We start from the raw sequence: 15365 nt of genomic DNA on the forward strand, positions 1-15365 counted from the left end.
TTACTTACAAAAATAATTACAGACTATTTGCGTTTAGTAAAATTACTTTCAAATATATTTTTGTTTTCAAAAAAAAAAAAGTTTCTATAAAGGCTCCAACAGATGGACGAGAAATTCCTTGTGCGATGCGGCGCGGCGAGGTTTTCGGCCAATCAGAAGCGAGAGATGGCACACACATTCTCACCGCACCGTACGAGAACGTTTTTCGCCCAATCCGAAGCGACGATGGGCCACGAAATCCTCGCCGCACCGCACCGCACGAGAAATTTCTCGTCCATCTGTTGGAGCCTTAACAGTAAATTGTAGTTTTTTTTGTGTTTCGTAGAACTAATTTTGGATTTTTATATTCCGTGAGAATAGTTTCGGAATTTCTTTACATTTCTTGAATTAAACTTTGTGGTAGATTCTGATAAAAAATATTTCTTTTCTTCACTAACAATTCGTCAATTATAAGATTTTTGAATTTTGACATTTTATTTCTTTTTTTAATCGGATTTTTGAAGGAAAATTACTTTTGCAGGGCTCTTTAAAGTTCTATCTGACCGTTTTGTGGAGCAACTAATTCTTCATTTATCTTTCATAAAAAAGACAACAGAACTATTTCAAAACTCTATCTGTCAAAATCTTATAACAAAATTTTAAGTTGTTAAAAAAGAAAAGAAAAGATTTTTATCAAAATCTACCCCTTTGTTCTTTATGACACAGCTTTTTTTTTTTTTTCAAAGTAAAAATTAACTTCAAAATTATCTAGAATATGTAGTCTGAAAACCCAATTCCTAACCAAAATTCTTGATATTTTTTGACTTTTGTGAAAATAAAATTTTTGTGCCGTTTTTATGTAAACAAATGGGCAAGTCAGGATTACCTTTGGACCAGCCGGGTAATCATTTTGACAGCATTCATTTATTTATTACACGTCGCGTAGAAAAATAATATTTCTGAATATTAAACCGAAATATTCCATGAAGTTAAATAAATTTGAAAAAAAATGAAATCAATTTGAGAAATATTTGTTAAAGAAAAATAAATTTCTGGTTAATTAAAAAAAATCTAAGAAAAGACAAAGAACGATTTTAAAATTCGAATTGCTTAAATCCGTTAAAATTTTTTTTTTAGAAATTCTATTGAATTTAAAAATGGACTTAAATTCATTTAAAAAATATTTCAAAATTTTTCTTGATAAAATTCCTAAAATTGATTGATTATACGATTTTTCATTTAATTAATATTTTCATGAATATTCCGGTCTCAATTAACATCTTCTCCACATTCTCTCAACATCAATAAAAAAAATTAAAACAAAAATTTCTCGAGAGATTCAAATTTCCCTTCAGTATATCCTCCCACATTTCTCTTGCAAAGAAGCAGTCAGTTTCTCACCCCTTTTTGCAAAATTCCACCAACACAGTTCCAGATTGAAAACAAAATAATTCATTGATTATGTATGTTCTTTGAAGAAAATTCTGAGAATTTCATCTTATCTTATGCACCAATCACATGCACGTCTACACGGGAAAATGTGGAGGGCGAATGATTGAATTCTCTGCCATTGTTTCCACGTGATTGGAATTCAATGGGAATCAATTGCATTTAATTGCAAATGGCAAGTATTCTTGTCCCAAATTTCTCTCAATGAAACCCTCTTTGGAGAAGCAATTACTTTAGACATTGGGAAGACGAGAGAGAGATTATCCCGGAAAATGTCTGCACACTTCCATTTGCATAATTGTTAATACAAATTTCCTTTTGCAAAGATTGAGTGTGTGTATGTTTGTGTGTACTTCTGTGTGTTTGTGCATTCTTGCGATACGTTCTTGGGGTATTTTTTAGGGAGGAAAGGGGTATGTTGTGATCTCTATGATAAAGGGGTGTAAAGGTATGTACATCACTCACCAATTAATTAATTTGTATGCACAGGACCACATAAATATATTCAGGATGTTGCTTCTTGTTTTTTTTTATCGCGCCAAAAAAAAAAGAATTTTTCCCTCCGATGACATCTCTGCGTGCGATGTTGTCCAGTTCAGCACATGGGATGAAACATCGCCGTTGGCTGAAGGGACTTCTTGACACGCGGTAGTGTCTCGGAGTTCATTTGCCGTCACACACGCAGCTCATCGACAGCCGCTTGGGGGTTTGACTCACTGTTGGTCTGCTTGAGACTCGACTTGGTCACCGTTGCCGTCCCATCGATGCTGCACGAGTTGAGATTCCTTCCCAGGAGTTGCAGCGTATTTGGTGCCAACATGGCATTCTCCGGGAAGGATTTGAGATATTTCGGCGGTGGTGGGGCACGCTGTGGCCCATCCATACAGTCAAGTGGTGGCAGTTGATGCTGCATCACGTGGTGATGCGTTAAAATGGCCGTTGGGTCACTCTTGAGGTGAATTGTCGTGCCATCGAGATCACCACAAATATTATTGGGCACCTTCCCATTTTCCGAGCGCTTCTTGTAGCCACCTCCACCGGATGCCTGAAGATCCTGTGGGTGGATACAGAGAAGGAGGAAATATTCTTGAAGAATTTTCCTTAAGAATTCTCAATCTTCAATGTCGCACATTAAAGCAAAATTTTCTTTAAAAAAAAGCACAAAAAGGATCTTTTTGGGTACTTATTCAAAATTTAACTTTAAATAATTAAATTGTATTTTTCCGTTAATTTTCAAAGCTTTAAAAATATTAAAAATTGCCGTTAAAGATCGTTAATGTTTAAATTATTGTGCAATTCAAAGTTCAACAGTAGGGGAGAAAGGGGTAATTTGACCACTTTGGCGGTTTCTGGGATATATCAAGCAAGTATGGTAGTACGAAGAAAAACAAATAGCCCTATTTTGTAGGAAATTTTCCGGCCTACAACTTTCCCATATAACACTTTTCTCTATTTCGATGAGAAATGGGTGAATTTTCCATTTTCCTGGACCCTTAGCTTAGTGTCCAAATTACCCCGAGCTCGGGTAATTTGGACACATTTGCGCATAAATATTGGTTTGTCCAATATTTACACGTATTTCTAACCTAAGATATTCACATAAATGCAGTACAATTTTGATTTTCTGTCTCATTCATCCCCATTAAATGTAATGGTAAAAATGTTAGGTTAGAAATGCGGATAAATATTGAACAAACCTATAAAACATGGAAATTTTTGTACAATAAAATAATTTGTTTTTTCCGATTATTTATCTAGGAATTATTTGCGATAATTTGCCAGATAAAATATTTAACAGAACCTCAAACTTAAACATGAACTCAAAAAAAAGCCATTTTTCAAATTATCGTTAATTTCTTTTTTTAACTTAAATTCTTTGTCATTCTTTGCTTATAATCTTTAAGAAAACATTAAAAGGCACAACCTCAATAAATATCTTAAATGTAGGTGGAAAATTGTGCCGAAAAAACTCAAGTGGCCAAATTACCCCACGCCAATTTTCCAGATAAAATCATTTCCACAGGAAAATCTGTTTGAGATATCGGAAAATGGATGTCACTATCGTATTTATGAGGGATCAATGACCCTTAGTGACATATAAACTAATTTTTAAGCGTTAAAAAATATCGGAAGAGTCGAATTCTCAAAATGCCAAAAGCACTTGAAAAAGTGAAAAAATGATTTTTATCAAATAAAAGAAAATCTAATGATCGGATTTTCCTCAAACTTGGTACGATTGATTATCTCTATGGGGAGTTTAAACTGTGGAGAAATGAATTTTCTAGCATTTGCCATACTTGAGATATTCCCATTAATGACTTTACCAATGTGTCCAAATTACCCCGTCTAACCTCTCTAAACATTTTTTTTTTTTTGCATTAGCACAGAGATCTTTCCAAGAAAAATCACAAAAAATGCACCATTTGATCTTAAGAAACAAAAAGGACCTTCATCATTGATGTTAAAAGAAATTCCTTTGCTCTCTAACATTTTCTTTTTTAAGTGAAATACGTTTGAGAATTTCAAATAGAAAATATATGAGCTTTTTATTAAAATGAAAACATCTGTGAAAGTGATTCTTTACAAACCACCTGAGCTCGAACGAAATGGATATTTTGCATAATACATAAAAGGGGGGAGGGGGGGTGAGGGAGAGAGAGAGGGAGAGTGAATTTAGTGTCTGTTTGCACTATGCTATTGATCTGAAATAAACATTTACATTTGGCACATGAAAGTATTTCAGGTAATGCGGAATGCAGATTCTTTGGGTATTGAGTGCAAACACCCTCCCGCCGCCATTTCCACTCTTTAACTTCTCCCCCTCACCTTTTGCCTGAATGGGGTCACGTAGTAGGAGTTCATCAGGGATAAATAAGACTTTATCCTTTTACCGTGTGCGAGAAATGCAAACTAAATTATTCTGTCTGCATGCCCCTCGCCCCATTTTACCTATTTTCGACTTCATTGGTGTTCCAGTACATACATACATGTACATTTTGCAAGAATGCCGACATTTTATGCGCTTTGTTCGTGGAATTCAGCTAAAGTTTTGCGAGCTTTACAAATGCTGCTGCATTTGAGAAGCATTTGAAGCTATCATGTGGAGCAGTTATCGCTCACAATGGCGTGTACTTTGGCTTACCTGTGAGCGTGTCTTGTCGCGCTGGTAGTAAACACCAGCAAAGATGAGAACATTGAGGATCAAGAGGCTACATCCAATGGCAATTGTGACACTGAGTGCTGTACTGTAGGCCGCAAATCCATCCTCCTGCGGTGCTGCTGTACCCTGCTGTGACTCCTCGCTGCCCTCGGTGCTATCACCGGTACTCTTTGCCCGCACCATCTTACCATTGGCAGCCGCTGGGGCGGACAAGTTGAACAGCGAGAACACTTGGGTGGTGAAAATTGAATAATTCATAGGGCCACGCTCCTGCGGCGGACTCAGGGGCTTTATCGTCGCCTCTGCCTCCGAGACACTGTCCCAATCATCATCCGCTTCCAGCTGATGATGCGACAGTGGCACATTACCATTGCCCGGCTTATGCAGGTCAGGCACTAAATTGAGCCAGAATGACAGGCGATGGGCACGGTAGTGGTTCTTCAGCTTAGGTTTCAAATCTGTTTGATTAAATACACCGAAAAAGGATTAAAAGGGGGCTTAAGGACGAAAGCTACAGCAAGCAGGAGAATTATTGAAAAAGGTACTTAAAGCACACCCACAATTTCCTCAACAAAATAGCTCTTTAATTTTGAATTATTACCATTTTATTTTGTTTTTTCTTCGTTGTTGTTTATGGGAGGGGTTAGATTTTTCATATTTTATTCTTTTAAAGGTTTTTTTTTAAGTGAAAAACTAGATATAAAGTAAGAATTATTAATAAAACAAGATAAAAAGATTTATATTCAAGCTTTTTATCGAAATTTTTTCAGGAGCTTCAGGAGCTATTGCTTAATGATTTTTTAAAAGAAACCTCTTAAGATTTAAACATAAAAAATTAGGCAAGAAAAATCCTTCAGAGTCTGATTTAAACTATAAATATTTCCATAAGTTAATTAAGTCTTCTTATTAAATTTTCGCATTGATTTTTTAAAAGTATTTCCAAGTTTTTGATTTTGTTTACAAAATAATTGTTAAGCGTCTTCCATGAATCTCAAGAAAAATAAAATTAAAAAAAAACTGACTAAAATTAATTTTTTGCATGTTCTTTTTAATCATGAGAGACCCAAAATGCATAAACTCCTTTATTCATTTTAATTTTGTTTACAGTGAGATAGCAAGGAAGGTCATTTGGCTGTCTAAACCCTAGAAGTTCAGACAGATCAATTTTTTTTCTAAATATGAAAAAAAAAACTATTTCCAGTTATAAAGATACAAGAAAATAATTTAAAAGTTATTTCAAAATAAAACGTCAAACGTTAGAAACGTCAGAAGTTACAAAAGATACGTCAATTCTCAAAAAAAGCCAAATTTTTAAAAGAAATGCTGAACTTTAGAAAAAAAAAGTCAAACGTTAGAAAAGAAACGTCAAAGATTAAAATAAATATCAATTGTTAGTAAAAAAAAATGTCAAACGTTAGATAAGAATTATCAAGAGCAATATAAAATGTACGGGTAAGCTGACCAAGCTTACGGGAGCTGTGTTTCTTTCAGTGTACCAATTTTGTGAGAGCAAACTAGAACGCGAATTTGTTTAAATACATGCAAAATCGGGAAAAGTTGAAAAGTCATCCCCCAAGAAATCTTTAAAACGCCATATCTCGGGAACGGCTCCATAGATTTTCGATTTTAGACCATCGTTGGAAAGGTCTTAATCTCAACTATAACATATTAAAATATGAAGTAAATCGATAATGGCATTTTCGAAATATTCGAGTTCGAAATTTTCGAAAATTTTGATTTTGACTTCAGAGCCTCTCGCGGTCATTTCTCGAAGTTGCAATATTCTAGACATTTGTAGGGTTTCACGAAACCTTTCATATGCGCTTGAGTTGATCAAGATCGGACTTGTAGAACCCGAGATATGACATGCTAACTTTGGAAGGCTATATCTCGAGAACGGCGACATAGATTTTCTTCATTTTTGGCATGGAACTAGATAATATAGTCAGCTATAACATATCAAAAAATGAAGCAAATCGATAATGGCGTTTTCGAGATATTCATCGAAAACTCATCGAAAATTTTGTTTTTGATTTTTGGCCCCCTAGCGGTCACTTTTGAAACTTCGGATGTTCTAGAGAGTTGTAGCGCTTGTTGAGAGCTTTCATTTGAGCCTGGGTTGATCGAAATCGGTCAAGCCGTTTTCGAGTTATGATCGATTTTCGATAAAAAATTGTGGCGGCCATATTGACTAAACGGCTTGACCGATTTTCGAAAATGAGGTATCGTTGGAAAGGTATTGATGGCCCCTACAACATATCAAAATTTCAGCCCTCTAGCTATAATAGGGGCTGAGATATAGGCAAAACAAAATTTTGAGGTTATTCAAAATGGCGGACGGGGGGGTGGGGGGTAAAATTTGACATCATAATCGGATGTCTTCCAGTCGATATTTAAACTTTGCCGTTTACCGCAAGTCTCTATCTATCACCGTTCTCTCGCAATTTAGCGTTGTACTCCGGCCGGACGGCCGGACGGCCGGACGGCCAGACGGCCGGACGGACGGCCGGAAAAAAATTTTTTGGCGCATACGTTTTTTGGAATGTGGGGACCCTAATTCGTGCTCATCCCAAGTTTGAGCCCGATCTGACGACTTTCGATTTTGCTCGGTACACAAAAGCTGTGTCTGAAAGAAACACAGCTAACTTTAAAAAATAACATCATGTGAAAAAAAATCGTATATAGAATTTATTTTCGCATAGAAAATTAGCAAAAACTAGAGCATTTATTCTTCTTGATTTTTTTAAAATACAAAAAATCAAGCAACAATGTATTTTAATTTACTAAAAAATTAACTATAAAAATATTTATTTAATTAGGAGTTTCCAATTAAGCTGCTAATATGTTTATTTTAATTAATATTCTCATGAAAGAAATTTCGTTAAATTGAATTTTGTGTCATTTGCGCATTTCGCAATTTTGCGATAAAATCTAAAATTGACTTTTTCACTAAATTGCTTTCAACAATGTTTGGTGTATTAAATTAAATTCCCCGTAAAAGCTCACAAAGTTTTGTTTAACAAATACTTTGTAAATCCCACCATGATGTTGCTAAAATCAATATATAACTACAAAATTTTTGAATAATTCATCTAAATCAATTTGCAATAATTTATATAATCTTATTTAATGCAATTTAACAATTTATTTATGGAACTTTCGGAAACGCGATAAACTGAAAATGTATCACATACACCTCCCTCCCGAAAATATTTTTCCAACAATGTGTCGGTGGCTTTTATAAAGTTTAAAGTGAAAAGTGAAGAGAGAAAAGTTTCGGATGGGTGGCACGTAGTAGTTTCTACAGAGCGCAAATGACAAAGTTTCCTCCCGAAAGTTGCATGAAAATAAATTCATTCCGACACTCATTGAGCTTAAGATAGATTTCGGAGCTTAAAAACTGTTCACCTTATCGCATTGTGGTGGGAATGTTTTGATTGTATGTGGGGAGCTTTGGAGGAGGACTTTTGAAATTTGTAAAATGTATCCATGAGATAGAGTGTGGATGATTAAGTTGTGTAAACTTGCTAATTAAGTTCAAAATTGTGAATTTATTATTAAATCATCTGTGTGTGTGTACATTGGATAACTAATTAAAATTTAATGTGTATTCAATTAAATACACAAAATTGACCCTCCCAGTGCAAAATTACCATGAATTTCTAAACGGTATATAACATAGAGACAAGCAGGACAATGGTATTTATGGGGCCTTCCGTGTAGAGAGCATCACGGGAGGACGAGGCGGGGCTTCTCATAGAATCTCTATTGTTGGAGGAATTTGCGATGCCTCCTCCCCCTTCTAATATTGGGGGTATTGATTGAAATTCTCACGCAATAAATTAAGGATTAATTTTGGGTGTGGGCCGTACCAATCATGCGGGGGCAAACACTTTCGTTTTAGCATAGCTTAATACCCATCCACCGCCCTCACCCGCCCACAGCGGAAAGGGTGGCGGATGTTAATTTCTCTAGAAATTCGCAACACATTTCCCGGAAACTATTAATTTTGAATTGATCTATCTATCTACATAAGTACAGGCTTCTCCTTCGTTACACTTAAAGAGAAACAGAGAGACATTTAATTGATGATAAAATTGATAAATTATAGACGTATACCCCCAGGGACAAACTATAAATTAACTCAATCACATCGAACAAAATATTTACTCATCACTCTCTCATTTGAGACAACAACATACTTTGACTTGACAAAAGCACCTCCCACCCACCACCCCCTGAGCTGGAAAATGCGGGAGGAAGCTTTGGCGGAAAATACCTGTTTGACTGAAGGAGGAAGCTCACAGTTAATTAGTCAACAAATATATATTGAAAATTTCACTCTATTTCAACTTAAATGGCAAATGCATTGTCTATTATGTACACTACCCTTAAAAAATTTCCGGGCAAGCAAAAATGGGGTATTTTTGAAGGTAAATTTCAGGTGGCTATATCTCCGGCTGTGGTTAACCGATTTTAAACAATTTATTAGTTTTGGAAAGGTACATTTCTCACCTTTCCAAAACTGTTCAATGTTTGAAAATCAGTCAACCCGTTATTTTTTAGCAGCCATTTTGGTAAAGCTAGGTAAAAGCGTTTTTTCACGATTTTACAAATTTTGACTTTGACCTCTTGCATCTCGGCCGTTAGTGCACCGATTTTAACAAATAAACTATCGTTGGAAAGGTAATTTAATTACCTTTCCAACTATGGTAAATTTTTAAAAATCGGTCAAGCATTTCGGTCGTGGCAGCCATTTTCGTAAACTATAGTGAAAAAATACATTTTTGATTACATTTCAGGCTGTGGTTGACCGATTTGAACAAACTTGGATTCAAATAGTAGGTAATCATGTCGCCTAACTTTAAAAGAAAATTCATCCCGATCCGTCACGTGGTTCTTTTTTAATGTTTTTTTTGTGATACCTTTATGTTACAAATAAGGTAACCTAACTTCATCCGTTGACCATTTAATTTTTATAAGTTACACTTGGCTCAAATTTCATCAAAATTAAAAGTAGACATTATCGTCTAACTTTAAAAAAAATTTCACTCAAGTCCATCAAGGGGTTCTCTTGTAATGTCAATTTTTGTGAAGCCTTTTTTGCTTTGAATTTGCCGTCAAAAATACCCCTTTTTTGCTTGCCCGGAAAGTTTTTGAGGGTAATGTTTATTGGAAAAGCATAATTTCTGCTTTTGTAGCGTGTAAAATTTAATGTTCTCCCCTCCGGTTTAACTAATCGCATTGCAAACTGTGCAAATTTATAGAATGCAACATGACTTTCCCCCTCACATCACCCTGTGGTGGATTAAAGTTTATCTATTCTGCATATTCAATTTCATTAATTTAATTCTAAATGCCAAACAATTGAAGCAAGACCCAATACCATGTTCTTGGTTGATTTAGCTACAATCTGCTTAGGGTGGTACACTGTACAGTACATGCTTTGGTTAATTATATATCTGCCACAAAGCTCTGGAACTTTTCTTTCTATTCTAATTATATTAATCTTGATAAACGAAGGATGTTTTTTTGAGCTTTTTCATGAACTTTCATTTCAAAACTGCCCTGAAAAGTTAATTTAAAAACAGTTTTTTTTTTTTTTAATTTTGTCGAATTCTTTTCAAGCAAAGTGAACGTTCTAATCAAAGAAGAATTAAAATTCAATGAGAGTATTCCTTTTGGGGTGTTAAATTCAGAAATTTACTCGTCATTAAATTAAATCTAATCCGTAGAAACAGAAGATTATAGGGATCAATTACTCCTTAATCTTGTGAAAAATCTCCATACTTTTGGGTCCGGATTAGGACATTATCAAGGGATTTCTCGCTAATTTGTCCTTACTCTTGTTACCACCACCCCCCGTCCAAATGATATGAATCGCACGTAAAGCTCATATTTTATCCCTTTGAGCAGTTGGTGATGAATTAATCGGGCATTGGGACATGAAATCACAGTCCAAAATCACACATAACATCGAAAAGCTCTCTCTCACTCATCACCAACCAAATATTTTAGTGGGTTTTGCTTTTCCCTGTGAAACTCACACCCACACCGTTTTCCTGTGGGTTCCAGGAGAAGGGGTAGGGGTAGGGAGGGATGTGAGAATTTAATCAGAAGGGTAAAACCCCAAAGACACCTCACACTCTTCCATTTTTAGCCTTCCCCACTCCCTTTGGGCTGCCTTGAGTCCCATTCCGTGTGCAATTCATGTGTGAAGAGTTTTTGATGAATTAACTTGTGAGGTCCGCATATCCCATGCTCTGAAATAACTACCATCACCACCACATATGGGGCCCACACCCTTAACGCAAGGACCTCATCCCTGGGTGCGATGATAAAATTCCAATGGAATTTCTCCTTCGTGTTTGTCGTCCAAGGAGTGTCATCATAAAAAATTCAGTGGAAGAGCTTCTGGCTGCTCCCCAGTGGTGTTTGTACTATATATACAACGTATATACTTTCTCTCTGCAGGGATTTCATCCAAAAGCACGTTAGAGATTAATGCAGGATTCCTCCTTACGACCGTGCGGCTTTAAGTGTGCCGAAAAAGGCTGGCCCCGTCTCGGTGGGTATAGTGATTTATTGGGGGGCTTATTTTAGAGAAAATAATTAACTTTCTCGCCCCCATATTACTTTCCCCCAAACACACACAAACCCCCCTTCCCTGCCATCCAAAAGAAAACTCTTAAAAGCCGCTCTTATTCTCCCAGTGAAAAGTCATGACTAAGGGGGATGGGGAGGGGAGGGTGCAAAGAGAAAAAAAAAGACGAAAATCATCCCCAAATGGACCTCTTTTGCTGATTCAACTGGTGTTGTCGGAATATTTATTTGTATCCCCACACCCAATATAAGAATGCTAAAAGCAAAAAATCACCTCATTCCCATGAGAAAACTGCTGCTATGTACATTTAAGAGGTTGGCAGAGGGGATGGAGTGGTGAAGGTGCAAAAGGGGAACTTCCCACCATACACACCCCAAAAATATAGGAAGGAGGTGTGGCTGAACTTACCTAAATTGAGGAATTTCTTGTGAACCGTATCATATGGGAACCACTCGATGTTCTTTATTCGGAGCTTCTCCTGTTTGCCATCAAATAAATCTTGCTGCTCATTGGGATTTCTGATTCCGTCCAAAATGTTGAATGCCAGACCGGAAGGGAGAAATGAAAAAGAATTTATTAGAGAGCAAACAACAGAGCCAAAAATACTACAATTCGCAGTGAAAGGGAGATAAATAGATGCGGAAAAGTAGCTATATAGGGGAATCAGTTGAATTTTCACAGTGCGAGAGAAAAGATTAAAATCACAAACTAATCGATCGTTTCGGCCACAAACTAATTTCAAACATTCTGCTGTGTGCAACGCATCCTGAACCACTTTTTGGCAGCACAGAGGCACAAAAATGTGGCAAAATGTTATTAGATTGATAAAATCTGCTTGTGAGCTAATCAAGCTATAATTTTCGCTTTTTGCCGCACTATATAAACATCCCAGATATGTGGCAAGTGCGGTCAATGGGAGGCAATTAAAATGATATGAAAATTTGGATCGATAAAAATTAGCTCAATGAGTTTATTATACAACCTTGTAAAAATAAACAATTTTTAATTAAAAAAAATGGATTTTTATTTTAAATTTTTGGGTAAATTTCGTAGAAAAAATATTTTTCTTCCCATCAATTTTAATTAACGATTCCACTTAAAAGAATCACAGAAATGTTGATATTTTAATCAATTATATGAAAATCATTTAAAAAAAAAAGTAATAAACTTTGAATATTTATTTGACAAGCGATAACTTATTGAATGCCGATATTGCAATTAAATCGACAGCATTATTAGCATTTCTGACCGCAGGAATGAGTGCTATTTTATAAATTAAAAAAAAAACGAGAGATTCCAAACCAAATGAATGATGAAAAATTCATATTTTAAAATTTGCAAATTACAAATAAAATATTTATTGGAATCTTTGTGAAAAGCGGAGGATTTAGCTTTCATAATCAAAATATAATCTTGTTTTAAAATTACAATGAATATTAATATTATGGCACATTGCTATGACCAATTTAACGTGGTTAAGCATAAATCCCTTAACCCCCTTCCAACTCAAATAATGTGTTGTACAGTGGATAATAAAATTTAGTTTTTACATTTTCTGCTTTGAAGATTTAAAGGACGTTTCATGGAAATTGAAAGAAATTTTTAGTTTTCTTTTGCAATCCATTAAAAATCCTAGTTAAGCAAATTTTTGATAAAGTTTTTGTCATTTTCTGGGTTTAAAATCATTTTCAAAATCCTAATTAAACTGCCATTTATCAACATTTTTCAGTGCTCTAAAAATATTATTCTGAAACTTTCCAGTGATGAAGAGAGTTGTAAGCTTGAGGGGCTTTTCATTGAAAAATAGAGATACAACTACAATATTTTAATACAATTTTTAAGTTAAATTTAACTTTCTTCTGCCTCTGACGATATCAATTTTTAAATATTTCTGTTTTCCAGTGTTCTTCAGAATAAATTAAAATTAAATTAACGTAATTAAAGATCTATGTTTTTATATTAAATAAATATCCTTGAAGCCACTGATAAAGACCCGCAGCTGGGTCGAAAGCTTTGACAAAATTGCTGCGTTTTCCTCGGGGGGACGTTGATTTATGCTGACAAACACCGAAAGACAGAAAAAATGCAATATTTTGGGTAAAATTTATAAAAATAACTGGAAATGACTTTAAAGGAGAACGGGGCAAAAAAGCTCACCCAAATGGATTAGGAAAAGGTCAAAATATCACATTTTCCAGAAAAATAAAGTAAAGGGGTTTGAGACAGAATTGTAGAGCAGAAAATTTCCTAACAAACTCAGCTCTACACTTTGCACTATTTCCTTGAAAAATATGAGATTTTTTAAACTTTCTTTAAAAGCTTTCATTGACTTTTTTTGCCCCGCTCTTCTCTAAATAATTCAAAACGTCGCTGAAAATTGAAAAACTAACACCCAATTTAATTTTACCTGTTTTTCAAACAGTCCTTCAACAATTCTACCAATAACTTTAAACGGAAAACCAATTAAGGGGCTCAAAATTTAATTCTCAATTGAGCATATGACAAAAGTTGAATAATACATAAGAAAATGATGCATGAGCCCCTTAAATTATTATGTGTATACCTCTCTATTGACCCATTCACTGCCAAAGGGAGTATGGGGGCTTAAGAGCATTCAAAATTACTGGCATATTCCAAACATTGCTTGTTGAATGTGTCCCCCCATTCATCATTCTATTAATAAAACCAATAAAGCAGGACTTTCACCTGGAATCTTTGTGAAATCAATTTGAGTTATGTCGCTTTGGGGATGTGCTGGAAATGCTTTTTTGGGGACAAAAAGGGATACATATATATACATAATTTTGGGGATGTGACAGTGTTGAATGGTAGGAACGACCATGGCCCGCCCTGAAAATGGAATCAATTGAAATCACCCACCGGAAATTTCTACTCATTCTCCCTCTACTAAAAACCAAAGCTCTCTGCGTGGGCGGGTTGCGGGGAGGTTTATGGATGAGAATGTTATGAAGATGGAGGTATGGGGGAGGGGAGGGGAGGCATATTCGGATGGATGGTAGTGTTTTAGCAAAAGATATGTGATTGATGATTTTACCCAGTTCTTATGAAGTTAGTCCAGTAGAGCATGACAGCTTCGGAGAGTGCGATTTCGGCTTTTGTGTAATTCCTCGTGAAATGGTTGAAGCCACCGACAAGTGGGGCACCGAAGACATATGGCAAATCCTCACCATGGATACATCCCTGTCGCTGTGGGTAATCCCCAAATTTGGATTGATATTCAAAAACATAGAGGAAGGAATTTCGATGATCGGCCGAATGGATGTTGGCAGTTTGGGCGATTGGGGCAACAATTTGGGCATCACTCAGTGCCTCCATTGTTTCATCACGAATATTAATTGGATGCTGCACCGGTCGCTCCCAGTCTGTATACTCATTCACAATTGTTGCCAGTATCTCATTTAGATGGTAGCTGTAGGTATTTTTGACGTATGTCCTCAGGATCTTTGACCTCCTGTCCGCCTCAATGCCATACTGAACGTCCTCAGAATTGAATGAAAAATACGATTCGGCCCTCGTAACGCCCGTCATCAGATCATATCTGGAATGGCGCACGTATGTCGAATCCATTCATTGCACCACAGAATACCCGCCCATGTACAAAAGTTCCAGACGAAGGAGTTGTACCCCGTCACAAAGGATCGATGGAGAGGGTTTTTTTTTCATTCATTGTAAAGCAGAGAAATATGAATTAAAGTCAGACACATAAAAGGTTCACTCAATTGAAATACATTTGTGAAACATTTTCGAGCAACGAGACATACAATCAGTGATATATGCTTTTTGGACACACACAATACATACATATGTGTGCAAAAAGCTCCACATATATATTCTGTTTTGCACAAACTTATGGATATTAGCCACATAAATATGCCTTTCTTTCTCTCCTTTCTTCACTCCTTCTCAGCGAAGTCCTTTTCTTCTCTCTATCCCCTGTGCACAGTGGTGGATACATTGCAGGGCAATAGAAATGGATATTGGACAGATTTGTAGCATTGTAGATTTTTTTTTATTTAACTACCGAATTATGTATCCAACTTAATGCATTTCTAAGTAGCAAAAAATAAATTCCAAACTTTGAGCTTTTCTATCAGTGACGTAGCCTCAGGGGGGGGGGTGGTTTTGGGTTATCTAAACGCCCCAAAAGTTTCG

At 35.8% G+C, this 15365-nt stretch overlaps 1 protein-coding gene across 4 annotated transcripts in view; it reads right to left on the reverse strand.

The window, feature by feature from the left end:
* Positions 1-378: 378 nt before the first annotated feature.
* LOC129788634 (neuroligin-4, X-linked) overlaps positions 379-15365 on the reverse strand; it is a 63226-nt gene continuing 48239 nt past the window's right edge. For all 4 annotated transcript variants that reach the window (XM_055824870.1, XM_055824887.1, XM_055824862.1 and 1 more), the window contains exons 7-10: positions 14248-14751; positions 11601-11710; positions 4571-5046; positions 379-2482 (exon numbers count right to left, since the gene is read on the reverse strand). In XM_055824870.1, the coding sequence (XP_055680845.1) occupies positions 2102-2482; positions 4571-5046; positions 11601-11710; positions 14248-14751 (1471 nt within the window). In that variant the 3' untranslated portion in view covers positions 379-2101. The remainder of the gene's footprint in view (positions 2483-4570; positions 5047-11600; positions 11711-14247; positions 14752-15365) is intronic.

This window comes from Lutzomyia longipalpis, chromosome 1, assembly GCF_024334085.1.
Source record: "Lutzomyia longipalpis isolate SR_M1_2022 chromosome 1, ASM2433408v1".
Classification (NCBI taxonomy): domain Eukaryota; kingdom Metazoa; phylum Arthropoda; class Insecta; order Diptera; family Psychodidae; genus Lutzomyia; species Lutzomyia longipalpis.